Raw genomic sequence first — 27,506 nt, forward strand, 5'->3', positions numbered from 1 at the left:
GGAGAGTTTTGGGGGAGAGTGTGGGGGAGAGTGTGGGGGAGAGTGTGGGGGAGTGTAGGGGGAGAGCATGGGGGAGAGCGTGGGGCAGAGTGTGGAGGAGAATGAGGCCGGCATGCGTGGAGACGAGTGTGGGGGAGAGTGTGGCCGGCGACGTGGGGGAGAGTGTGGGGGAGAGTGTGGGGGAGAGCGTGGGGGCGAGCACGGGTGAGAGCGCAGGGGAGAGCGCAGGGGTTAGCGTGGGGGAGAGTGTGGCCGGCGAGCGTGGGGGAGAGTGCGGCCGGTGAGCGTGGGGGAGAGTGTGGGGGCAAATGTGGGGGCGAGCATGGGGGAGTGCGTGAGGGAGAGTGCGAACAGGTGGCGTGGGGGATAGTGTGGCCGGGGAGCGTGGGGGAGAGCATGGCCGGCGAGTGTGGGGGAGAGCGTGGCTGGCGAGTGTGGGGGTGAGCGTGGGGGAGAGTGTGGGGCAGAGCATTGGGGAGAGTGTGGCCGGCGAGCGTGGGGGCGATCGTGGGGGTGATCGTGGGGGCGAGTGTGGGGGAGAGCGTGGGGGAGAGCGTGGGGGAGAGCGTGGGGGAGAGTGTTGGGGAGAGGGCGGCCGGCGAGCGTTAGGGGAGAGTGTGGGGGAGAGTGTGAGGGTGAGCGTGGGGGAGAGTGCGGCCGGCGAGTGTGGGGGAGAGCGTTGGGGTGAGCGTGAGGAAGAGTGCGGCCGGCGAGCGTGGGGGAGACTTTGGGGAAGAGTTTGGGGGAGAGCATGGGGGTGAGCATGGGGTAGAGTGCAGCCTGCGAGCGTGGGGGAGAGCTTGGGGGTGAGCGTGGTGGAGAGTGTGGGGGAGAGTGTGGGGGCGAGCGTGGTGGAGAGTGTGGGGGAGAGTGCAGCCGGTGAGTGTGGGGGTGAGTGTGGCCGGCGAGCATGGGTGCGAGCGTGGGGGCGAGCATGGGGGCGAGTGTGGAGGAGAGTGCAGCCGGCGAGCTTGGGGGCGAGTGTGGGGGAGAGTGTGGGGGAGAGTGCTGCCGGCGAGCTTGGGGGAGGATGTGGGGGACAGTGCGGCCGGCGAGCGTGGGGGAGAGTGTGGGGGAGAGTGCGGCTGGCGAGTGTGGGGGAGAGTGTGGCCGGCGAGCGTGGGGGAGTGCGTGGGGGAGTGCTTGGGGGAGTGCTTGGGGGAGAGCGTGGGGGAGAGCGTGGGGGCGAGCGTGGGGGAGAGCATGGGGAACAGTGTGGCCGGCGAGCGTGGGGGAGAATGTGGGGTAGAATGTGGGGGCGAGCGTGGGGGAGAGTGTGGCCGGCGAGCGTGGGGGAGAGTGTGGGGGAGAGTGCGGCCGGCGAGCGTGGTGGAGAGCGTGGGGGAGAGCGTGGGGGAGAGTGTGGTGGAGCGTGTGGGGGCGAGTGTGGCCGGCGAGCGTGGGGGAGAGCGTGGGGGAGTGCGTGGGGGAGTGCCTGGGGGAGTGCGTGGGGGAGTGCGTGGGGGAGTGCATGGGGGAGAGCGTGGGGGAGAGCATTGGGGAGAGCGTGGCCGGCGTGCATGGGGGAGAATGTGGGGGCGAGCGTCGGCGAGAGTGTGGGGGAGAGTGCTGCCGGCGAGCGTGGGGGCGAGCGTGGGGGTGAGCGTGGGGGAGAGCGTGGGGGAGAGTTTGGCCAGCGAGCATGGGGGAGAGTGTGGCCGGCGAGTGTGGGGGAGAATGTGGGGCCGAGCGTGGGGGAGAGTGTGGCCGGTGAGCGTGGGGGACAGTGTGGGGGAGAGTGCGGCCGGCGAGCTTGGGGGAGAATGTGGGGGAGAGTGTGGAGGAGAGTGTGGGGGCGAGTGTGGCCGGCGAGCGTGGGGGAGAGTGTGGGGAAGAGTGCGGCCGGCGAGTGTTGGGGAGAACGTGGCCGGCAAATGTGGGGGAGAGCGTGGGGCCGAGCGTGGGGCCTTGTGTGGGGGCGTGCGTGGTGGCGCGCATGGGGGAGAGTGTGGCCGGCGAGCGTGAGGGAGAATGTGGCCGGCGAGCATGGGGGCGAATGTGGCCGGCGAGCGTGGGGGCGAATGTGGTGGCGAGTGTGGGGGTGAGTGTGGGGGTGAGCGTGGGGGAGTGTGCAGCCGGCTAGCGTGGGGGAGAGTTTTGGGGAGTGTTTGGGGGAGAGCGTGGTGGTGAGCCTGGGGGACAGTGCGGCCGGCGAGCGTGGGGGCGAGTGTGGGGGAGAATGTGGACGGTGAGTGTGGGGGAGAGTGTGTGAAAGAATGTGGCCGGCGAGCGTGGGGGAGAATGTGGAATGTGGGGGCGAGTGTGGGAGAGAGTGTGGGGGAGAACGTGGCCGGCGAATGGGGGGGTGAGCGTGGGGGAGAACGTGGGGCCGAGCGTGGGGGAGAGTGTGGGGGAGAGTGCGGCCGGCGAGCGTGGGGGAGAGTTTGGGGGAGAGCGTGGGGGTGAGCCTGGGGGTGAGTGTGGGGGAGAGTGTGGGGGAGAATGTGGCCGGCGAGCGTGGGGGAGAGTTCGGGGGAGAGTGTGGGGGCCAGTGTGGGGGCGAGCGTGGGCTCGAGTGTGGGGTCGAGTGTGGGGGAGATTGTGGGGGAGAGTGCGGCCGGCGAGCGTGGGGCAGAGCTTGGGGGGCGAGTGTGGGGTCGAGTGTGGGGTCGAGTGTGGGGTCGAGTGTGGCGTCGAGTGTGGGGGAGAGTGTGGGGGAGATTGTGGGGGAGAGTGCGGCCGGCGAGCGTGGGGGAGAGTGTGGGGGCGAGCGTGGGGGCAAGTGTGGGGGAGAGTGCGGGGGAGAGTGCGGGGGAGAGTGCAGGGGAGAGTGTGGGCGCGAGCGTGGGGGAGAGTGTGGGGCAGAGTGTGGCCGGCGAGCGTGGGGGAGAGTGTGGGGGCGAGCGTGGGGGCGAGCGTGGGGGCGAGCGTGGGGGCGAGTGTGGGGGAGAGTGTGGGGGAGAGCGTGGGGCAGAGTGTGGGGGAGAATGAGGCCGGCAAGCGTGGGGACGAGTGTGTTGGAGAGTGTGGCCGGCGAGCGTGGGGGAGAGTGTGGGGGAGAGTGTGGAGGAGAGCGTGGGGGCGAGCGCGGGGGAGAGCGCAGGGGAGAGCGCAGGGGTGAGCGTGGGGGAGAGTGTGGCCGGCGAGCGTGGGGGAGAGTGCGGCCGGTGAGCGTGGGGGAGAGTGTGGGGGCGAGCATGGGGAAGAGCATGAGGGAGAGTGTGACCGGGGAGCGTGGGGGATAGTGTGGCCGGGGAGTGTGGGGGAGAGCGTGGCCGGCGAGTGTGGGGGAGAGCGTGGCTGGCGAGTGTGGGGGTGAGCGTGGGGGAGAGTGTGGGGCAGAGCTTTGGGGAGAGTGTGGCCAGCGAGCGTGAGGGAGAATGTGGCCGGCGAGCGTGGGGCCGATCGTGGGGCCGATCGTGGGGGCGAGCGTGGGGGAGAGTGTTGGGGAGAGTGCAGCCGGCGAGCGTTAGGGGAGAGTGTGGGGGAGAGTGTGAGGGTGTGCGTGGGGGAGAGTGCGGCCGGCGAGCGTGGGGGAGAGTTTGGGGAAGAGTTTGGGGGAGAGCATGGGGGTGAGCGTGGGGGAGCCTGCAGCCGGCGAGCGTGGGGGAGAGTGTGGGGGTGAGCGTGGGGGTGAGCGTGGGGGTGAGCGTGGGGGCGAGCGTGGTGGAGAGTGTGGGGCAGAGTGTGGGGGCGAGCGTGGTGGAGAGTGTGGGGGAGAGTGTGGGGGCGATCGTGGTGGAGAGTGTGGGGGAGAGTGCGGCCGGCGAGTGTGGGTGTGAGTGTGGCCGGCGAGCGTGGGGGCGAGCGTGGGGGCGAGCGTGGGGGAGAGTGTGGGGGAGAGTGTGGTGGAGAGTGCGGCCGGCGAGCTTGGGGGCGAGTGTGGGGGAGAGTGTGGCCGGCGAGCGTGGGGGCGAGTGTGGGGGAGAGTGTGGGGGAGAGTGTGGCTGGCGAGTGTGGGGGAGAGTGTGGCCGGCGAGCGTGGGGGAGTGCGTGGGGGAGTGCTTGGGGGAGTGCTTGGGGGAGAGCGTGGGGGAGAGCGTGGGAGAGAGTGTGGGGGAGAATGTGGGGGAGAATGTGGGGGCGAGCGTGGGGGAGAGTGTGGCCGGCGAGCGTGGGGGAGAGTGTGGGGGAGAGTGTGGGGGAGAGTGTGGTGGAGAGTGTGGCCGGCGAGCGTGGGGGAGAGTGTGGGGGAGAGTGCGGCCGGCGAGCTTGGGTGAGAGCGTGGGGGAGTGCATGGGGGAGTGCGTGGGGGAGTGCGTGGGGGAGAGCGTGGGGGAGAGCGTGGGGGAGGGCGTGGCCGGTGAGCATGGGGGAGAATGTGGGGGAGAGTTTGGCCAGCGAGCGTGGGGGACAGTGCGGGGGAGAACGTGGGGCCGAGCATGGGGGAGAATGTGGGGGAGAGTGCTGCCGGCGAGCGTGGGGGAGAATGTGGGGCCGAGCGTGGGGGAGAGTGTGGCCGGCGAGCGTGGGGGACAGTGTGGGGGAGAGTGCGGCCGGCGAGCGTGGGGGAGAGTGTGGGGGAGAGCGTGGGGGCAGGCGTGGGGGAGAGTGTGGGGGAGAGTGCGGCCGGCGAGCATGGGGGAGAGCGTGGGGGCGAGCGTGGGAGAGAGCGTGGGGGAGACGGTGGGGGAGAGTGTGGGGGAGAACGTGGGGGAGAGTGCGGCCGGCGAGCGTGGGGGAGAGTGCTGCCGGCGAGCCTGGGACTGAGTGTGGTCAGGGAGTTTGTGTTGGGCTGTGAGGGCTGAATGAGTATGAAGGTGAGTGTTGGTGAGCGATGGGAGGTGAGGTCAGTGAGGGTGGAATGAGGGTGCAGTGTAAGGAAGGAGCCGAGCCTGGTGGGAAATCACTCGTTGCAGATAGTTACAGGCAAATGTGAGAGTGATTGAGAACAAGCAGTATTACTGAGGTTTGTGGTGATGCATTGGGAGTTTGGACCTATTGCCTACTCTCTGTATTGTTCGTATAGTTACATATGTAAGTAATTACATCATTAATTAATTTATTTATTTGTAATTATTTCATTGATATTCTTACTTATTCATTTAATTCTGTTTCTCTTTGTGAATTGATTTATTTACTGTTTCTGTTCCTATTTACTATGGCCTCTCCCTCAGGCCTCGATCCAGCTGGGCCTGAGTTTGAAGGGGTCGAGGCCCAGTATCGCCTTTCCCCAGATGATGCAGTGTTTGTGGATGCCCTTCACACTTTCACCCGGGGATCATTGGGTCGGAGCATTGGGATTAAGCAGCCTGTGGGCCATGTGGATATCTATCCGAACGGAGGCAGCTTCCAGCCTGGCTGCAGCTTGGGAAGAGTGTTGGGAAATATGAGGTCACAAGGCGTGTACGGTGAGTCGTGGAAACCAGCTGAATAATCGGGTCATCAGCTGTCTAGAGTTTAGAACAGAAAGAGAGGGAACTTGCATTTATATAGCACTTTTCAATGTGTCAGGATGCTCAGCGTTTTACAGCCAGTGAAGTACTTTAGAACTTGTGATCTCTAATTTGCGAAATATGATTGTCAATTTGTGCACAGAGAGATCCCATTAGCATCATTGGGCATATAGTCTGCTTTAGTGATGTCGATTGAGAGGTTAACAGTATCCTGTCTTGGAAATATATCACTGTTCCTTCACTGTCCTGGGGTCAAAACCCTGGGAACCCCTCCCTAACAGCACTGTGGGTGCACCTACACCACATGGACTGCAGCGGTTCAAGAAGGCAGCTCACCACCACCTTCTCAAGGGCAATTAGGGATGGGCAATAAATGCTGGCTCAACCAGAGACGCTCACATCCCATGAATTAATTTTAAAAAGTATTGCGGGAGCTACCTTTCTCCTCTTTGGAATATTGCCAGACAAGGTATCAGCTTAACAAGGTAATCAGCTCATCCTAAAGACAGCACCTCTGGCAGTGCGGCACTCCCTCACTACTGACCGTCTGGCAGTGCGGTGATCCCTCGCTACTGACCCTCTGGCAGTGCAGCGCTTCCTCCCTACTGACCCTCTGACAGTGCAGCGCTTCCTCACTACTGACCCTCTGACAGTGCAGCGCTTCCTCGCTACTGACCCTCTGACAGTGCAGCACTCCTTTACTGGAGTCAACTTGTATTTTTTCCCTTAGTGTTTGGAGTAGGACTTGATCCCACAACCTTTTCACTTAGTGGTGTGTCTGTTGTCCACTGAACCACAGCAGAATGTTTGTCACTGACTCAAACCTGGTGAATTCTTTATCTTGTATGGAATGTGGGTATCGCTTGCAAGGACAGCATTTGTTGCCCATCCCTAGTTGCTCTTGAACTGGGTGGCTTGTTAGGCCATTAAATGTCGACCACTTCGCTGTGGATCAGGAGTCACATCTAGGCCAGATCAGGTAAGGATGGCAGGTTTACTTCCCAAAAGGGGATTAGTGAACCAGATGGGTTTTTAACGACAATCGATGCTGGTTATCAAGGTCACCATTGCTGAGACCAGCTTTTTATTTTAGATGTATTAACTTAATTTAGATTCCATCAGCTGCTATGGTGGGATTTGAACTCATGTCCCCAGACCGTTAACCCAGATCCCTGGATTACTAGTCCAGTGGCATTACCGCTGTCTCCCCAATGAAGCACCTTACTTCCCTCTCCAGTGTGATGTGAGAATCTTCAGTTTAGTGTCAGCCCGAGTGTGAATTTGTTGCGTTGTGATGTAGAAAGAGTCAGTGTGATGGTGCGTGAGCACAGCAGCTGCTGCACATGCCCATTCCCGGCAATCTCTAATTACCAGTGTATCTTTTCACCAGCTGTGGCAGATGTCATTAAATGCCAGCACGAACGTGCCATCCACCTGTTCATCGACTCCCTCCTCAATGAAAATTACCCGAGTGTGGCATACCGCTGCTCCAACCAGGAGACCTTTGAGAAGGGCGTCTGTCTGAGCTGCCGGAAGAACCGCTGCAACACACTGGGATACAATGTGCGGAAAATCCGGAGCAAAAGGAATGGCCGCATGTACCTGAAGACTGCAGCAGACATGCCCTTCCGAGGTAGGCATCGCACCCAGCGACACCCTCTCCAGCTGGCACATCATTAACAGATGGCCCATCATCAGATTTTAGATGGAAATAGTGTGTGTCTGTTATATAGAGATACCATCTCCTGTACTGACAGGTCTCCCACCCACCATTGGCCCAGCTATTGGATGGAAGCTGCTGGGGCTTATCTTGGCAAAAGCATTTTGGTAAATGTAAGGTTTAGTCGTCACAGTTTCTGAAATTAGCACCTCGAAGGTTTTTTTGTTTTTTCCAATAATTTATATAGATTTTTCTTTTTCCACCTATTTCCATTATTTTTAAATCTTTTATGCCCCCCCACCCCCACTAGAGCTATACCTTGAGTGCCCTACCATCCATTCTTAATTAGCACACTCGTTTAGATAATATCACCAACTTCAACACCTATGTGTTCTTTTGTCTGTGACATCTTTTGATGATCTGCTCCTATCACTGCTTGCTTGTCCCTACAACCACACCACTCCCCTCCACTTCTCTCCACCACCCCCCCTCCAACCCCCCCTCCCCTCCCATCTTAAACCAGTTTATATTCCACCCCTCTCCTTGGATTCACCCAGTTCTGCTGAAGGGTCATGAGGACTCGAAACGTCAACTCTTTTCTTCTCCGCCGATGCTGCCAGACCTGCTGAGTTTTTCCAGGTAATTCTGTTTTTGTTTTGGATTTCCAGCATCTGCAGTTTTTTGTTTTTATCTCTTTGTTTAATTGACTGCCACTGCTCTTCAAGAAATGCCTACCTTGAAGAAGTTTTGTTCGTCTCTGCGACAAGATTACCGTATCTCTCTTTTGCCTTGTTCACCTTCATTGCTTTCCATTTCTCTCCTGGTGTTTGACAAGGTGTTTACTAAAACCCGCTTCCACAGCCATATCTCCTTTCTCGGTGACTGTCTCCATCTCTGATTTACCCCACATGGATTTCAACTGAAATTCCATCCCTCTTGTTTCGAACCCACCCAGGATTACAGGTATCTCTGGGACATAAAACGTTTCTCGGACTGCTGTTCCCATCACATTCTGAGATCCACACTCAGTGCCATGCACCGCCATATGAACACACTCGACCTCTCCCTCCAGCAGCACCGCCGTACCCTTTTTCAAAGCTGTGCGTGCCCCCAGTTTCATTTTATTCTTCGTCTCATCCGACGCCTCAACAAGAAACTTTTTCTCTTTCTCTCAAGTGCTAAGGAACGCAAGCTCCAACAACTCATCGACACCAACACCCATCTAGGACCCTCCACCCCTGCCTGTCCCTCCGTCCCCACCCCATCTTCCAATCCAAGCCCCAGCCGTGTATTCACTATACCTCCTGACCTTCCCCTCTCCGACGCTGATCGTTCAGTGCTCAGCAAAGGACTTAGTTTCATACCCTTATGCCCTCATCTCAATGAATTTCGGGCTCGGCACGATGCTGAACTCTTCTTCCGCCGTCTTCGTCTCCGGGCTCACTTCTTTGGGCAGGAATCCTCTCCCCGTTCAACGGATCCTTTTACCCGCCTCCAATATTCTCCCTCCACCTGGACCCCTCCCTCTGGATTCTTACCTTCTCTTGATCTTTTCATTGAGAACTATCGGTACGACATTAGTCGTCTCAATTTCTCTGCTCCTCTCACCCATTCTAATCTGTCTCTCTCTGAACTTACAGCACTCCGTTCTCTCAGGTCCAACCCCAACATTGTCATCAAACCCGCTGACAAGGGTTTTGTCTGTTGTTGTCTGGCGCACTGACCTCTACCTCACGAAGGCTGAGTGCCAACTCGCAGACACTTCCTCCTACCTCTCCCTGGGCCATGACCTCACCACTCAAGCCATTGTTTCCAGGACTGTCACTGACCTCATCTCCTCTGGAGCTCTTCCTCCCACAGCTTCCAACCTGATAGTCGCCCAACCTCGGACGGCCCGCTTCTACCTCCTACCCAAAATCCACAAACAGAACTGTCCCGGTAGACCGATCGTGTCAGCTTGCTCCTGCCCCACGCAACTCATTTCTCATTATCTTGACTCCCTTCTCTCTCCCCTTGTCCAGTCCCTTCCCACCTACATCCGTGATTCCTCTGACACCTTACGTCACATCAACAATTTCCAGTTCCCTGGCCCCAACCGCTTCCTCTTCACCATGGACGTCCAATCCCTCTACGCCTCCATCCCCCACCAGGATGGTCTGAGGGCCCTTAGTTTCTTCCTCGAACAGAGGCCCGAACAATCCCCATCTACCACTACTCTCCTCCGTCTGGCTGAACTTATTCTCACACTGAACAATTTCTTCTTCAAATCGTCTCACTTCCTCCAAATAAAAGGTGTGGCTATGGGTACCCGCATGGGCCCCAGCTATGCCTGTCTCTTTATGGTGTATGTGGAACATTCCTTGTTCCAGTCCTACTCTGGCCCCCTTCCACAACTCTTTCTCCGGTACATTGATGATTACTTCAGTGCTGCTTCATGCTCTCGTCGGGACTTGGAAAAATTTATTAATTTTGCTTCCAATCTCCACCCCTCCATCATTTTTACGTGGTCCATCTCTAACACTTCCCTTCCCTTCCTTGACCTCTCTGTCTCAATCTCTGGTGATAGACTGTCCATCAATATCCATTACAAGCCTACCGACTCCCACAGCTACTTCGACTATAGCTCCTCACACCCCGCTTCCTGTAAGGACTCCATCCCATTCTCTCAGTTCCTTCACCTCCGTCACATCTGTTCTGACGATGCTACCTTCAAAAACAGTTCCTCTGACATGTCCTCCTTCTTCCTTAACCGAGGTTTTCCACCCATGGTCGTTGACAGGGCCCTCAACCATGTCCGGCCCATCTCCCGCGCATCCGCCCTCACGCCTTCTCCTCCCTCCCAGAAACATGATAGGGTCCCCCTTGTCCTCACTTATCACCCCACCAGCCTCCGCATTCAAAGGATCATCCTCCACCATTTCCGCCAACACCAGCATGATGCCACACCAAACACATCTTCCCTTCACCCCCCCCGGCGGCATTCCATAGGGATCGTTCTCTCTGGGACACCCTGGTCCACTCCTCCATCACCCCCTACTCCTCAACCCCCACCTATGGCACCTCCTCATGCCCATGCAAAAGATGTAGCACCTGCCCCTTCACTTCCTCTCTCCTCACCGTCCAAGGGCCCAAACACTCCTTTCAAGTGAAGCAGCATTTCACTTGCATTTCCCCCAACTTAGTATACTGCATTCATTGCTCCCAATGCGGTCTTCTCTACATTGGAGAGACCAAACGTAAACTGGGTGACCGCTTTGCAGAACACCTGCAGTCTGTCTGCAAGAATGACCCAATCCTCCCTGTCGCTTGCCATTTTAATACTCCACCCTGCTCTCTTGCCCACATGTCTGACCTTGGCTTGCTGCATTGTTCCAGTGAAGTCCAACGCAAACTGGAGGAACAACACCTCATCTTCCGACTAGGCACTTTACAGCCTTCCGGACTGAATATTGAATTCAACAACTTTAGGTCTTGAACTCCCTCCTCCATCCCCACCCCCTTTCTGTTTCTTCCCCCTTCCTTTTGTTTTTTCCAATAATTTATATAGATTTTTCTTTTCCCACCTATTTCCATTGTTTTCAAATCTTTTATGCCCCCCCACCCCACTAGAGCTATACCTTGAGTGCCCTACCATTAATTAGCACATTCGTTTAGATAATATCACCACCTTCAACACCTCTGTGTTCTTTTGTTCTGTTGTCTGTGACATCTTTTGATGATCTGCTCCTATCACTGCTTGCTTGTCCCTACAACCACACCACTCCCCTCCACTACTCTCCCCCCATCCAACCCCACAACCCACCCCACCACCTTAAACCAGTTTATATTTCACCCCTCTCCATGGATTCACCCAGTTCTGCTGAAGGGTCATGAGGACTCGAAACGTCAACTCTTTTCTTCTCCGCCGATGCTGCCAGACCTGCTGAGTTTTTCCAGGTAATTCTGTTTTTGTTTTGGATTTCCAGCACCCGCAGTTTTTTGTTTTTACCTCGAAGGTTTACAGTTTATTATCGCACCCCACCTCGAACCATTCAAAATCTCCCCCGTGTTGAAATCTAGACAGTCGGGTGGTACACCCATCGTGCGTTTAGGGAGGGAGTTCCAGGATTTTCACCTAGTAACAGTGAAAGATCCAAGTCAGGGTGGTTGTGACCTAGAAGGGAGCTTGCAGGTGATGGTGTTCCTATGCACAGTGGTGGGTTTACAATTATTGGGGCCCTGTGCTCAGCTTCATTTTTGTGCGCCCCAGTGCCCCCCTCCCTGTCCCTCCACCCAAAAGGTGAAGCCAAGAAAATACATAAACTGTTCAGTGCTTTTTTATCAGGGTCGGTTGCGGTGGTTCGGATATCCGATAAGGATGCCCTTTGGTGGGCTCCTGTTGGAGCTGTAACAGGTCACGGCCACTGGGCAGAGACCTCAAGGCCGAATCAGGAAATGCTGGTGGGATGACATCTCTCGGCTGGCCTGGGAACGCCTGGGAATCCCCCAGGAGGAGCTGGAACCTGTGGCTGAGGAAAGGGAAGACTGGTCGGCCGTGCTCAGCTTACTGCCCCCCGTGACCCTCACCAGGAGAAGCAGTGTGAATGGATGGATGGATGGATGGATGGATGATCAGTGCTTCTTCACTTGTAAAAACATGCCTGTGTGAATAATTGCCTTGTTGAAATTCAAGCTTATCTCTTGTCTGAATGAAGCTAACGATGGTAAATATTGCGATGCGAGGCGAGCAAACATGGAAGTTGCTGACGAGAAAAGTCAGAAACCAAGGACAGATTATACATGGAGAGAGAGAGGGAGGGAGAGTGTCAGCAGGTAGGAGAGTGAAGCTGACTAGATGTCCACTTGAACATCAATATGCCAATCTGTTGGTATAATTTTGTTTAGAGATGGAGACAGCAGACTGGAGCTCTGCTCTGGTGCCACATGAACATACGAATTAGGAGCAGGAGTAGACCACTCGGCCATTCAATAAGATCATGGTTAATTGATTGTAACCTACCCCCGATAACTTTTTGCCCTCTTGTTAATCAAGACTCTATCTAGCTCTGCCTTAAAAATATTCAGAGACTCTGCTTCCACCGCCTTTTGAGGAAGAGAATTCCAAAGACTCGCAACCCCCGAGAGTAAAAAATTTTCCTCATCTCTTTCTTAAATGAACGACCCCTTATTTTTAAACAGTGATCATTAGTTCTAGATTCTCCCACAAGAGGAAATATCCTCGCCACATCCACCCTGTCAAGACCTCTCAGGATCTTAAAGGTTTCATTAAGTTGCCTCTTGCTGTTCTAAATTCCAGTGGATACAAGCCTAACCTGTCCAGCCTTTTCTCATAAGACAACCTGCCCATTCCAGGTATTAGTCTAATGAACCTTCTCTGAACTGCTTCTAATGCATTTACATCTTTCTTTAAATAAGGAGACCAGTACTGTACACAATACTTCAGATGTGGTCTCACCAGTGCCCTGTATAACTGAAGCATAACCTCCCTACTTTTGTATTCAATTCCCCTCACAATAAATGATTACATTCTATTAGCTTTCCTAATTACTTATTGTACCTGCATACTAATATTTTGTGATTCATGCACTAGGACACCCAGATCCCTCTGCATCTCAGAGCTCTGCAATCTCTCACCATTTAGATAATAAGCTTTTTTATTCGCCCTTCCAAAATGCACAACTTCACATTTGCCCACATTATTCTCCATTTGCCAGATCTTTGTCCACTCACTTAACCTACCTATATCCTTTTATAGCCTCCATGTGTCCTCTTCAAAATTTACTTTCCTTCCTACCTTCGTGTTGTCAGCAAATTCAGCCACCAGCAGTTTACTGAGATAAAACAGCACTGACAACAAATCTGTTACCTAGGAGACCAAGAAACATTGCACTTTCCTGAGATCTCATCGCTCACTGGAGAATCTCATAACAGTTTTGCTCAGTGGAAGAGCATGAGATGCTGTTGTAGTTTCAGGCCGACCCGCATTATAATCATTTAAATGAAAATCAAGTTAAAACTCAGCTCAAGTTCAATGTTTTGACCTCTGATCAAACTGGCCGAGGTTTTACTGAAACTCCCCTCCCCATCAAAGCTTGCTGATTATTAAGAGAGAGTGGGAATGTGTGGACTGAGGCTCTGGGACTGCCCAGCATCTTCCCTCCAACATCTGACCACGGTCCATTTTGCAATCCAGTTCCTGGACACGATGTCAGGAGTGAGAGCCAAGGAATTATTCTGAAGATGTGACTGTGAAACCAGCTGATAGGATGTAGCCCAGAGCAGTGCCAGGCAAATCTGTCTCTATTTATTTCCTGTCATTGAGTCTAACTTGGCATTACTGATGTATGAAGCTAGCTGGAAGCATGTGTTTGGACCACAAGTCCTCCTGTCCCAGCATGGTGGGCTGCTACTTTTAACCTCATAGCCATAGCAAAATTTAAAGACTTGCATTTGTATAGCGCCTTTCATGACCACCAGAAGTCCCAAAGCTGTACTGCTAATGAAGTACTTTTGAAGTGGGAACGTGGAAAACGTCACAGCCAATTTGCACCCAGTAAGCTCTCACAAACAACGTGATAATCTGTTTTGTGTGATATTGATTGAGGGATAAATATTGGCCAAGACGCAAAGGGTAACTCACCTGCTCTTCTTCAACATAGCCTCACGGGATCTTTTACATCCAAAGTGGTGTCTTTGACAGGCCAGCACTTCCCTGGAGTGTCTGTCTGGATGGGAGTGTGACTTGAACCCACAGCCATCTGACCCAGAGGCCAGACTGCTAGTGCCAGAGCCACCACTGACAACTTTAACCTGTGGCCGTGGCTATTCATTCAAACAACCAGTGAGTGAACTCCCTGCTCTCATTTACAATCATGGGCTGAGGGGAACGGACAGAAGTCACTGTTATAAAAACAAAAAAACTGCGGATGCTGGAAATCCAAAACAAAAACAAAGACAGAATTACCTGGAAAAACTCAGCAGGTCTGGCAGCATCGGCGGAGAAGAAAAGAGTTGACGTTTCTAGTCCTCATGACCCTTCGACAGAACTTGAGTTCGAGTCCAAGAAAGAGTTGAAATATAAGCTGGTTTAAGGTGTGTGTGTGGGGGGGTGGAGAGAGAGAGAGAGAGAGAGAGGTGGAGTGGGGGTGTTGTTGTAGGGACAAACAAGCAGTGATAGAAGCAGATCATCAAAAGATGTCAACAAAAATAATACAAAAGAACACATAGGTGTTAAAGTTAAAGTTGGTGATATTATCTAAACGAATGTGCTAATTAAGAATGGGTGGTAGGGCACTCAAGGTACAGCTCTAGTGGGGGTGGGGAGAGCATAAAAGATGTAAAAAATAAATAAATAAATAAATAAATATTTTTTTTTCTCTTTTTATAATGGAAATAGGTGGGAAAAGGAAAATCTATATAATTTATTGGAAAAAAAAGAAAAGGAAGGGGGAAACAGAAAGGGAGTGGGGATGGGGGAGGGAGCTCACGACCTAAAGTTGTTGAATTCAATATTCAGTCCGGATGGCTGTAAAGTGCCTAGTCGGAAGATGAGGTGTTGTTCCTCCAGTTTGCGTTGGGTTTCACTACTGTTGGGTAAAGCGAGTTGGCTCACTGTGTGCCCCTAGTGGTCTAGGCTTGTTAGCAAGTGTTTCAACTTGTCTTAGAGAGAGAGTGTGTATGTGGGAGGAAAGGGTTTTATCAACAAAAGGGGGAAATATAATTGCTGCAGCAACCTGGTTGGAAAAGGATCAATTCCTAACTATCTGTAAATATCATTTCTGAACATTTTAATCTCCTTTCAAACTTTCTTTTCTAAGCATCACTTTCCTGGTACAATAGCGAGTCTTACTATTAACTTTGTGAAGGTTTGACAGAGACTGAGACAGACCCGTTTTGTAAAATGATCATTTGTCAGTAAAGCGAGTCTACCTGAAAGGTGTTTTCTTCGGGTTTGTTTTTGGAGATGATCAGAGGCAGATCCCGGCACCCCGGGTGCCTGTCATTCCCATCACAAATGGGACTCGGTCCCAAAAATAACTCATTTACTGGGTGCTTCCCTTTTTAACTTTGCAAATACACCCGGTCCCGCACCCAATTTGAATGTTTTGAACAGGGGGACCCCATGCCATGGCATGGTGTGTTTCATTGTAAATTTGCCCCTGCCCATGTGTCTGCTGCCCTTCTCCTTTTAGGTGGTAGAGGTCACGGGTTTGGAAGGAGCCGTTGAAGGAGTCTTGGTGAGTTGCTGCAGTGCATCTTGTACACACTGCACACCCTGTGCGTCGGTGGTGAAGGGAGTGAATGTTTAAGTTGGTGGATGGCGTGTCAGTCTGCTTTGTCTTGGATGGTGTCAAGCTTCTTGAATGTTGTGGGAGCTGCACTCATCCAGGCAACTGGAGAGTATTCCATCACACTCCTGACTTGTGTCTTGTAGATGGTGGACAGGCTTTGGGGAGACAGGAGGTGAGTTACTTGTCACAGGATTCCTAGCCTCTGACCTGCTCTTGTAGCCACAGTATTTATGTGGCTAGTCCAGTTCAGTTTCTGGTCAATGATAACCCTCAGGATGTTGATAGTGGGGAATTCAGTGATGGTAATGTCATTGACTGTCAAAGGGAGGTGGTTTGATCCAGGCTGACTGCAGATATCCCCTCGACATTACCCCTGTATCAGCCTCCTGTGGCTGTTGTCTCAGTAAGGATGTTCCCATTGACTCTGGATGTTTATGTGCCATGATAGGATTCCCTTCAGAGTTTCCCAAAGCTCTTGTTATTATGACCTATGAATGTCCAAAATCAGGAGTCCTTTCTGCCTTCTCTGGCCCAAGTCCCGGTCCAGTGTCCTCACTGTTCATCATCCAGAAAAGAGTTTTGCTGTGATCTGTGTTCATCACTTCCCTGCATGGGACTAAACAAATTCGAACCAGGCTGAAGATTATTCCACAGATGTGACAGATTGACCTCAACCAATCATTCCCAAGTGATTGTATTTCAAGCTGACTGCAGCCTTTGAATTTTAGTTTGATTTGGTTTGGTCTGCAGTACTGCTTTCAGAGCAGTAGAATGATCCAGGCCTGTAACCTCAGTGCATTCATCTCTCTGTGCTCTTTGACCTTAAGAGGCAATTGGATAAAGTGTTCCCTTATGTCTGCTATTGTTTGCTCTTGGCACTGAATCCAGTTGTGGAGTTAGTGAGCCTCTGCTGAAATTCTGAGCTGTAACACTCAGCACGTGGTCAGAATTCACCCAATTAGTGAAAGTGTTTGGGTAAAATGTATCTGTTTGCTTTAGAAAGTTTACAACATCCAGAGGCATCACACCTTCGGAAGGATAGATTGGCCTTGAAAACGGGTAAACAACAGGTTCGTCAGGCTGATACCAGGGATAAAGGGTTCAATTAAAAGGACGGATTGCATCAATATGGCTTGTTTACGTTTTAGTTTCGTTTAATCAGGATATTCAGTCAGATTTGATTGGATCGTGAGAGAAATTATTTCCTCTGGTGGGGGTGTCTAGAACAAGAGCCTCACATCTTGCACTTCTTTCCATTTGGTCCACTGTTTTCGCTGCTCACAATGCAGTCTCCTCTACACTGGGGGGACCAAACACAGACTGGGTGACCACTTTTTGGAACACCTTCACTCAGTCCGCAAGCATAGTACAGGCCTTCTGGTCACTCGCCGTTTCAATTCACCATCTTGCTCTCACGCTCACATTTCTGTCCTCAGCCTGTTACAATGTTCCAGTGAAGCCCAACACAAGCTGAAGGAACAGCAGCTCATCATTTAATTAGACACTTTACAGCCTTCTGGACTCAACATTGTGTTTAACAACTTCAGACCATGAACTCTCTCCTCTATTTTGAATTTCTATGTTCTCCCAAGTGCCAGCCTGTATCTTGTTCTCATGCTTTTTCTTTCAGACGGTGCTGACCTTTATTCTGCTATTAACACCTACTCTGGACCAATGCTTTGTTCCTTTACTATTAGCATTCCCACTTTCATTGCCTTTTGTTCCATGACATGTTTGGTATTTAATCTTCCCCACCCCCTAACCTATCCTTGACCTTCTCTCTTGTTCCACCTGACCCTCCCTCCTTTTCCAACAGCATAAAACCCATCACATTTCTACCTCTCTCCAGTTCTGAAGAAAAGTGATAGGGACTCGAAATGTCAACTCTGTTTCTCTCTCCACGGATGCAACCAGACCTGTTGAGTTTTTGTTTTTATTTCACATTAGGCCCATTGCTCTCTCATTCTGGAGAGGGATTGATTTGGCAATGAGGCAGTAAGTGCCATACCAAAGATTCCCCCTGTTAATGGGTCATACTTTAAACCAGTGTGCTGAGGGTATGTGAGAGAGGAGAGCCCTCGCTGGGGTTATGTGGGTGAGGGGAGCTCCCGTTGGGGTTATGGGGATGAGCAGAGCTCTCGGGGGAATGCGGGTGAGGGGAGCTCTTGTTGGGGGTATGGGGGTGAGTGGAGCCCTCATTGGAGTGAGGGGAGCTTTCTTTGGGGGTATGTGGGTGAGAGGAGCTCTTGTTGAGGGAATGTGGGTGAGTGGAGCCCTCATTGGGGGAATGTGGGTGAGGGGTGCCCTAGGGGGTATTGGGGTAAGGGGAGCTCTCATTGGGAGACATTGGGTAAACCCAATAAAATTCCAATAAAATTCCAGTGTATCTTTGTTGCACCCTCTTCAAGACCAATATATCCTTTTGAAGTGTGGTGCCCAGAACTGAACTCTAGATGGAGTCTGACCAAGGTGTATGCAAACGGAACCTTGCTTCACCTCTTTACATTCTAGTCCCCCTGAATTAATGGTCAACATTCTAAGATTCCACTAACCTTTTTGATTAAGTTTTCTACCTGTCCACTAGCTTTCAGTCATTTATGTTCCCCACTGTTCCTAGTCTATGCCCATGAAGAAAATGTTTCCATTTGTCTTTGCTCCATGCTCACTCCAGGCTCCTCTATGTGATTGAGCCAAAGTCCAGCTCCTGGGCTGATCTCCTGAACTAGGCGGCATGACTACAAATTGCAAATCCATCAAGTTAAGCACCATCTAATTCAGAATCGCATGGTGTGTTCTGCATGGTAACATTCCTGGGAAACAAGACTTTTGGAGCTGTTCTGAGGGTTAAGAGATGAGGTGTATCGTAGCACAATCTCAGGACTCACACTCTCACTCTGTGTCTCGCCCTCTACGCCAAGACAAACTGAGTCTTCTTGACCATCCATGTGAAGCAAAGGGGAAACAACCCCATGAGCTCTCTCTGTGGGCAGCAGTCTGAACTTATGTCAGAGACGGTTGCAATTAGTGTTTGGAGATGAACGTTCCAACGATGCTGTTCTTGGTCCCAGTAATCGATATCTCTTTCCTCTCACAGTTTATCACTATCAGTTAAAGATGCATTTCTTCAGGAACATCAACCAAACTGAGACGGCAAATTTCCTTGTTTCACTCAGTGGAACCTTGAATGAATCAAAAGGACTTCCTGTTCGAGTGTGAGTATTTTGCAGTCAGCAGTGAGTATTCTTATGTTGGCAGTGAGTACTCTGGCACCAGTGACTAATATTCTGGCACAGGCTACGTGTATTCTTGTGTAAGCGAAATCTTGTGGAGGCAATGGGGATCTTGATTGTTGGCTGCCGACTTGGTGAGAGACCCATGTTGTCTCCTTTAGGGAAGGCCCACCAAGCCATAAGTCAATCAGGCAGTTTACCGACCAGCCACGGTCCTTTCCCTGGGATCAGGAAGCCGGCAGCTCTTTTGCTCAGCAGCGCCACAATGAAGGCAGTGGCTGCTGCCGGAAAAACACCCACCCAAGGCCCAAGGTCACAGTGACCCAAGGGTAAGTAATGGTGGGCGGGATTTCACGGATGGGGTCGCAGGGGTGAGGGATCAGGAGGGGGGTGTTCAGCAGCAAGGATAGAGGTTTGGCTCTCAGCAGGCTCCGCTGATGCGGGGTCACTTGATCAGACACTGAGTGCCTTTGACCGAGGGGCCCATCCGCGAGAGACTAGAAGCAGCCTGCACAGGTTTACTTGTCGTGCTCCCTGCGTGGTCACAGGCCTGCCCACTGCCAGGTTAATCCCAGCAATGGTGGGGTGGGGCCCTTAAGTGATCATTAATTGCCTACTTAAGGGCCTCAATTAGCGGTGGGATGGGAAGATCGAACAGGGGCCACCCCACGCTGGACTTAATCGGGGTGGAGGCAGGAAGCTGATGTGGTCCCCATATGACACCCACCTGATTAAATGTCCTCCTTGCCTCCGAACACAGCACTAGAGAGGGCAGAAGATTCCACCCCTCGTGTGGGTGGCGAGTAGTAATTGGCCATGTCTGCAGGCTGCTTAAGATCTTTCCACAGCACACTTTCTGCTGTGCACTGTTTAGATGGAGAGGCCCTAACTCTGCACCTGGGGCTCAGTGGGTCGGACCCTCGCCTCTGAGTCAGAAGGACTCAGACTTGGAGCACATAATCCAGGCTGTCACTCCAGTGCAGTACTGGGGGAGTGCTGTACTGTTGGAGGTGCTGCTATTCTGATAAAGTGTTAAACTGAGTCCCCGTCTGCTCTCTCAGGTGGATATAAAAGATTCTGTGGCACATTTGAAAAAAGAACATGGAGTGAATCCACTGTCCTCAATCAGATTACCTGATTATTATCTCATTGCTGTTTGTGGGATCTTGCTCTGTGCCAATTGGCTGCTACATTTCCCTCTGTTACAACACTTCAAAAATAGTTGAGCTGTAAAGCACTGTAGGATGTCCTGAGGTCCTGAAAGGTGCTATAGAAATGCAAATGCTTTACTTCATTTTAAATTGGTTCTTACTGTTGCAGTTGTTCATTACCTTGTTCAGACTGGAATGTTCTGTATTTTCTCAAGTTATGAAGAACTCCCTGTTGCTGCCTCCATCCTGTGTGATTTCTATTGATATCCTTGTGTTCCTTCACAGTGCAGACATTTTGCCAAACAGAACCTATTCATTCCTGGTGCACACGGAGATTGATATCGGAGAGCTGCTGATGGTGAAGTTAAAGTGGGGGGAGTCCTCTTCACTCTGGTCGAGTATCATGGGGAAGGTCACCAACCCATGGACAATGTGGCGATTCTGGGAGACCAATGAGGAGGCCACCAATGACCTGGAGATAAGGAAGGTGCGAGTGAAGGCAGGAGAGACACAAAAAAGGTAGGTCCTGATGTCAGCAGGGCCTACAGGGGAGCAATGAATTTCCAGAGGGATCCCCCCGCTCGCCTGATGTAACTTCAGTGGAAGAATTGTGGTTACTTTCATAAAACAGCGTGTTCAATGCTGGCACTTTGCTCTCGGCACCTCCCATCATTCCTTGCCCTGAGGTTTGAATGAACAGACAGGAGAATTTCCATGGTAATTGAAGATCCTACAATCATACAAGATCTCCCATTGCTGCCGTATAAATACAGTCTTCCCACTCACTCATTCTGTGGGTGTGGGCCAAAAATTTCAGAGTTGGTATAGGAACAGGAGAAGGCAGGTCAACCAACCCCTCAAGTCATCATTAACTTAGTTCATGGCTGATCCCGATATTACCCCCATTTACCTGCCTTGGCTCTGTAACCCTTCGTGCCCTTAGCTAACAAAAAATCTATCAATCTCAGTTCAATTGACCCTCAGCTGCAAAAGCTTTTGGGGGGTAAAGTTCCAGATTTCCATTCCCCTCTGTGAGAAGAATTGTTTCCTGACCCCTGAATGGCCTGGCTCTAAATAAAAGTTTAAAAATATTTTCTTGCCTTTTGTTTGAAGACACCAGATGTGGGTATGTCAGTAATGCTGGTGAGGAGCTGGGCTGGGGGTGGGGTGGGGGGCGGCTGCAGGTAGTTGGAGACGACACTGGCTACTACAATGAATCCGAGACAGAATGATTCATCTTCACCAGAGACAGCAGAACACATACTACAAATATTTTAAGAATCCTATTTTTATGTACATAATCCAGATAACAAAACCTTGACCCCAATCATTAGGTTTTTGTCACAAATGTTTTTCCTTTAAGTATATAATGGAATTGGATAAATTTGTCATGCTGTAATTTCACCATCCTACCAGTGACAGCACTGCACTGCTTCCCAGCCTCTCGGCTCCATTATCTGAGAGTTAGATTTTCAACTCCCAGAGGGTAACAATGTCCTGCCAGATTGGACCCAGTTATAGAACCCCCTGATTAATGTTCCCAATGGTCAGTAACATGTGCTGATTAGCAATATTGCTTTAAAGCTCAAGTGACAAGTTGGAAATCTATCCCATATTTCTCAACTCCCCAAAATGCTCTAAGTTTTGCTATTTTACTGTAAATAATAACATAAACTTTGAGATTTTTAATAGTTATAAAGATATCTCCATAACATCTGCTTTAATAGCCTGGCAGATGGACTAGTGCAGGAGATTAAAAACAAAAACAGAATTACCTGGAAAAACTCAGCAGGTCTGGCAGCATCGGCGGAGAAGAAGAGTTGACGTTTCGAGTCCTCATGACCCTTCGACAGAACCGTGCACGAGATTGATGAGTGCATACAAATACAAAATATATGCCTATATTTAGCCAGTACTGTCACATTGTCAAAGTGCCAATACCCTTTGAAAAGCATTGACTGACAACGTGGGTGTAGCGTCTCTGCAGTCTTATCGCAGCTGCAACTTTGGTGAAAGATCATTGGGGACCTTGAGAACAGGAGTAAGGAGTCAGACTGCTGCCCTGGGTTTTGGCTGATCTCCTGCCAGGGTTGCAGAGGGAGATTGTGGAACCCTGATGGAACCTACTCAAAGCTGGTGATATTTGGCCACCCTGCTCTGAATAACTACTAATGAATGTTTCTCTTTTGTAAATACAGGATTGTGTTCTGTGCAAAAAACTCTGCCTCTGTAAAGGTGCAGTCAGGACAGGAGGTGACTTTTGTGAAATGTCACAATTGATGGAAGACCAGCAAATAAGGTGCGTGCAGCGGTTAAGAAGTGAGTAATTAACACGTCTTTACATTGCAGCTCTTTGATTCTCCTATCAATTCTTCCGATCATCAGAAATACTGTCAGGGAACACAGTTTTAATTAAAGTGCTTTCCTTTAGTGGTGAGACCATCAATTATCAGGTGAGAAGGTGAGGGGTTCAAGATGCAGGAACGTACGTCATTCAAATGGCTCCCCACCGAGCTAGGTTAGTTCCATTAGCTTTTGATAAAATGGTCGCTGGCCTTATATCAGAGCGACTGCAGTCACACCCTCCTGTACTTTGCTTATGCAATGACAGTGGAGGTGAAACAAATGGGCGGATATATTGATAAATTAAAACAAAAGACTTGCATTTATATAGTGCTTTTCACAACTACCAGACGTTGCAAAGCGCTTTACGGCCAATTAAGTACTTTTAATGTAGTCACTGTTGTAATGCACACACAGCATACTCCCACAAACAGCAATGTGATAACGACCAAGTAATCTGCTTTTTGTGTTGTTGATTGAGGGATAAACATTGACCCGGACAATATAATAAATTAAGATTATTTTAGTCAGGCTTTGCCCCATGGGTAACACTTTCTGCTTTGTCAGAAGATTGTGTGTTCAAGTGCCACTCCAGTAATTCAAACTGACATTGGCAGTGCAGTACTGAGGGAGTGCTACTCTGTCAGAAGTGTCATCTTTCAGATGAGGTGTTAAACCAAAGGCCCATTGTACTTTAGGTGGACAGAATAACTTCCACGGCACTACTTTGAAGAGCAACAAAGTAATTTTCACCAATATTTATCCCTTAGCCAACATTATTAAAGATATGGATTATCTAGTCATTATCTGATTGGTGTTTGTGGGATCTTAATGTGCAAAAATTGGCTACCGCATTTCCCTACATTGGAAAAGCATTTGCAGCATCTTGCAGTTTTGAAAGGTGCTATATAAATGCAAGTCTTTGTTTTATTTGTTATGGAGTCCAGAGTGTGAAGGCATAATTCAGAAATTTACTTTCTGGTTCCCACCCCAAAAGTTGCATGGGATTCCTTGGTTACTCTGCCAAGCTGCCTTGTCAGTTGGGTGTGTGATCTTATCTGGCCTACTGGTCAAAGTCAATTCTGCCGGTTGGCTGAGACCCAGGTTCGCTTGACCATCAAATCAGGTTGGGTGAGTTACAGGGTGTTCATTTCACCCTGCTTTCTTACTCTGCTCATGGATCTCAAAGCCTATTCACTATCCATAAGGCTCGACTCAACAGAGCAATACATACTCTCCACATGCAGCCTCAACATCAGTCAGGAAGCTTGAACACCATTTAGGACATGGTTGTCTCCTGATTGAAACCCTTAACATTAAACTCAATCCACATCTCTGTCATCAGCAGCACAGTGTATACTATGTACAAGATGTGCCACAATTTACCAAGGTTACTGTGCCAGCGGTTCCCTACCTTGTGACCCTCTGACACTCAGAACAGGAGCAATAATATGGGGGAAACACCACCACCTCTACAATGCTCCTCCCAAATTAGACATCATCCTGTCTTTGACAGGTATACCTATTTTCTCATCGTCACTGGATCATTACCTTCAAATTCCCCAAAATTCCTTGGGAGTAGCATCACCACAAGGGCTGCAAAGGATCAAAGTGAAGATCTACCACCACCTCAGGGTACCTGGGAATGGGCAACAAATGTGCCTTTGCCAGTGCTGCCCATGTCTCAAAAACAAAATTGTGAAAATCCCTGCTCAAAGGCTTCCATTGGAGCCAGCCAACCAGAGGAATTGAGAATTGCCATCAGAAAGTGAGGATAATATCTTTAAAGTTGTGTAGTATCAGAGTACCTCACAAACACTATTAGAGAAAACCATGCACTGTTTATTCAGTCTCTCATATAGCTGGAAACCCTCTTGCTAGTTTTGATATACGTGGCAAATTTTCCAATTTGTGCTCCTTTTATTTTTGGTAACTTTCAATAGGTATGCAAACAGAATTATAAAGACCTTATTTCCAATGGTATATTAGTGTCCTGAGAAAAGTATCATCTCTCTACACAGACAACACAGTCTCAGACCACCTTCTGTCTTCCCAAGAATTCTTTGGTTGCTGGAATTCCGAAGAAATTGGATGGGCAATTGCCTTAAAGCTGCATCGAAGACAAACGTTTCACTTGAGTGACGTAAAGAACCAAAAAAGACACCGTTTGCTTTAATAAGAAGCCAACGCTCATCAGAATTCTTCACAGATTGTGTTTCATCATCTGTTACGCATTTAATTTTCTTTTGATGCACTGATACAGTCTGACTGCACCGCGACTGGTGGGGTACAGTCTGACTGCACCGCGAGTGGCGGGGTACAGTCTGACTGCACCGCGAGTGGCGGGGTACAGTCTGACTGCACCGCGATTGGTGGGGTACAGTCTGACTGCACCGCGAGTGGCGGGGTACAGTCTGACTGCACCGCGAGTGGCGGGGTACAGTCTGACTGCACCGCGAGTGGCGGGGTACGGTCTGACTGCACCGCGAGTGGCGGGGTACGGTCTGACTGCACCGTGATGGCAGGGTATAGCCTGACTGCACTGTGTGTGGCATGGTACAGCCTGACTGCACCGTGAATGGTGGGATATAAGCCTGACTGCACCGTGAGTGGCGGGGTACAGTCTGACTGCACTGTGTGTGATGGGGTACAGCCTGACTGCACCATGAATGATGGGATATGAGCCTGACTGCACCATGAGTGGCAGGGTACAGCCTGACTGCACTGTGAGTGCAGGGTACACTCTCACTGCGGCGTGTGTGACGGATCTCAGTCTGTGGCTTGAGTGACGGGGTACAATCTACGTGTGAATGACGGGTTACAGTCTCACTGCAGTGCGTGTGACTGGGCACAGTTTCACTGCAGCGCATGTGACGGAGTGCAGTCTCTACAGCGTGAGTGATAGATGACTTTGTCAGAGATGCTGTCTTTCTAATTGCTATTCTCTGTATTTATTAAATGTATATATCAGTATGTATAAATCCACTTTGTAAATATGGGAGAGATTTTTTACTTGAGTTCCTTTTGTCTCACTGTGCAGATGGTCTGAAACTGTCGGAATGTCCCTTTCCCAATCTGTCAATAAGGTGTTCACTTGCTGATGCGTAAAAGTTGCAGTTTCTAGTGATAGTTTGTATGAGAGCAATTTGATCCCAGCTTTTCCTGCTGTGCTTATTTAAGTATCAGTAAATGTGGATGCATTCTGCAATATTTCAATGCAATGTCATTTGGACAGTCTCCATTTCTAAAAACACAATTTTTCCTCTCCACCTCACTCTAACACACAGCAAGAATTCAGTATTTCCCCCACCATTGTATCTTTGGAGTGTTTCCATGTTAGCTGTAGAAGGCAGTCTGCCTGTGGGGGAATGTCTGTATAAAATGTGAGACCAGCACAATTTGCAGCCTAGTGTTTGGTTGTCCTGGTAACTGTAGCCATGGCAGGTCAGGAACAATGGGGTAGACCAGTTTCCAGTCAGGTCTGGCTGTATGTCACAGAATGAGTAAACCTGACCCTCTCCACCTCCCCAGACAAAGACTCCAAGAACACGGGAGCACTTGCGAAGCCGTTGCTCTTAGTCAAAGAGTGAGGCACAGTTCTGACTCCAATTTCGACACAGCACTTATAAAGATATCTTCAAAAATACTGCACTTAAACAAAGAAATGTTAGCAACGATGGGGTAGCAGAAGAGAACAGGGTTGATGGGAGAACTAGCTGGTACAGTAGAGGCTCCTATACTAAGTCCTGTCCTGCATTATATGGGCTGACACATCTCACTGTACAATACCAGATTCATATTGAGAAGCCTCCTCCCAATGATGGAAGGGCACCTGAAGGAGCTTGACACCCAGAAAGGCATCATCCCATTCCCATGGGTGACCTCATAGTACATGACAGTCATTGTCCACATGGCATCAAAAGTTACACTTGCCATATGCACAAAGGACTATCTCTCCTCAACAAAGCCACTGTGGCAGGCTTCAATTGCCTTGGCAACTAGTTCCTGGCAACCATGAGGGCTTCATGTCAGCTTGGCTCAGTGGATAGTACTCTCAACACTGAGTTAGAGGATTGTCAGTAATTCAGTATAGATTCAAGACTCTCCCTTTAGTGCATTCCTCGGGAGTGCTGCACTGCCAGAGATGAGGAGCTCACTAACATGATGGATAGAGGGATATCTCCACATGCTGACTGTATAGAGAAAAGGGAGCGCATGGAATTGGAGGGAACCTTGTGATGAGGTTCAGTAATTGATTGGGAGTAGAAGACAGAGAGTAGGAAATATACTCTGGCAGGAATTGCATTTCCCTCAGGATTTCAGCTTTCACCATCGCTGTCAATGTCGATGATGAAGAAATTGAGTAATACATCATCAGATTTGCAGATGACGGTAAGCTAGGAGGTACAAGTCATTGGATAGATGGGAAAAAAGAGTTACAAAGGAACAAAGACAGATTCAATGAATGGGAAAAACTGTTGGCAGATCAAATTCAATGGTTGAGGTCATCCACTTTGGATCTAAGAATATAATGTGGAATATTTCCTTAATGGTGAGAGATTAGAAACGGTGGTGGAGGAGAGAGATCTTGGTGTTAATGTACACAAATCACAGAAAGAGAGTGGGCAGGGACAAAACAGTAAAGGACAAGGTTAGCCTGTGTCACTAAGAGGAAGTGATGCTTTAGTTGTACAGAGTCTTGGTCAGACCATATCTTAATACTGAGTTCAATTTTAAACACCATAGCTCAGGAAGGAGATATTGGTCTTGGAGAGGGACAGTTAAGATTCAGCAGGACTTAAAGGGTTAAAGGATGAGGACAGGTTCCATAAACTCACCTTGTATACCTTTGAGTTTAAGGAGGTTGTGGCATAATGTGATTAAGATATTTAAACTTCTAAAAGAAGTCTGTAGGGTAGATACAGAAAAACTATGTGCAACGGTAATGGATCCAGGACAAGCAGCAAAAATCTTAAACTTAGAGCTGGATCTTTCGAGAGTGAAATCAGGAAACAGATTTTCATGCAAAGGGGAGTGGAAAATTGGAATTCTTTCCCCCCAAAAGCTGTAGATGATTAGGGAAGGAGGGGGAAGGAGGGGAGGTACAAAGTAATTGTTTAGTTTTTCCACTATTTCTCTATTCTCCATTATAAATTCTCCTATCTCCACCTGTAATGGACCCACATTTGTCCGAGCTAATCTTTTTCTTTTCACATATCCAAAGAAGTTTTTACAGTCCAACTTTATGTTCCTCCCTAGTTTGCCTTCATATTCTCTTTTCCCGTAATCAGTTTCTTGATCCCCCTTTGTTCGGTTCTAAATTGTTCCCAGTCCTCGGGCTTTACCACTTTTTTCTGGCATCCAAAAAAGCCACTTCCTTTTATCTATTGCAATCTTTAACTTCTTTCATTAACCACAGTTGATTCACCTTTCCTGTTGGGTTTTTGTGCCTTAGAGGAATGTATATTTGTTGTAGTAATACTTATTTAAATACC

At 50.1% G+C, this 27,506-nt stretch overlaps 1 protein-coding gene across 1 annotated transcript; it reads left to right on the top strand.

Annotated features, from left to right (window-relative positions):
- The first annotated feature begins 1,986 nt into the window (after positions 1–1,986).
- Positions 1,987–25,089, top strand: LOC121287552 (lipoprotein lipase-like). Its single transcript, XM_041205484.1, has 7 exons — positions 1,987–2,041; positions 5,058–5,291; positions 6,727–6,969; positions 18,382–18,499; positions 19,954–20,187; positions 21,867–21,967; positions 24,033–25,089. The coding sequence occupies exons 1-6, from the start codon at positions 1,987–1,989 to the stop codon at positions 21,946–21,948; spliced, it is 966 nt and encodes a 321-aa protein (XP_041061418.1). The 3' UTR covers positions 21,949–21,967; positions 24,033–25,089.
- Positions 25,090–27,506: the final 2,417 nt, after the last annotated feature.

The sequence above is a fragment of the Carcharodon carcharias genome, chromosome 14, assembly GCF_017639515.1.
Source record: "Carcharodon carcharias isolate sCarCar2 chromosome 14, sCarCar2.pri, whole genome shotgun sequence".
NCBI classification, from domain to species: Eukaryota; Metazoa; Chordata; class Chondrichthyes; order Lamniformes; family Lamnidae; genus Carcharodon; species Carcharodon carcharias.

Excerpts from the sequence above, each read along its gene's own strand:
- LOC121287552 (XM_041205484.1), top strand. The coding sequence starts at position 1,987 with ATGGGGGCGAATGTGGCCGGCGAGCGTGGGGGCGAATGTGGTGGCGAG. Across the intron at positions 2,042-5,057 it reads ATGTGGTGGCGAGTGTGGGG|GCCTCGATCCAGCTGGGCCT; the intron begins GTGAGTGTGGGG and ends CCTCTCCCTCAG. Across the intron at positions 6,970-18,381 it reads AGCAGACATGCCCTTCCGAG|TTTATCACTATCAGTTAAAG; the intron begins GTAGGCATCGCA and ends TTCCTCTCACAG.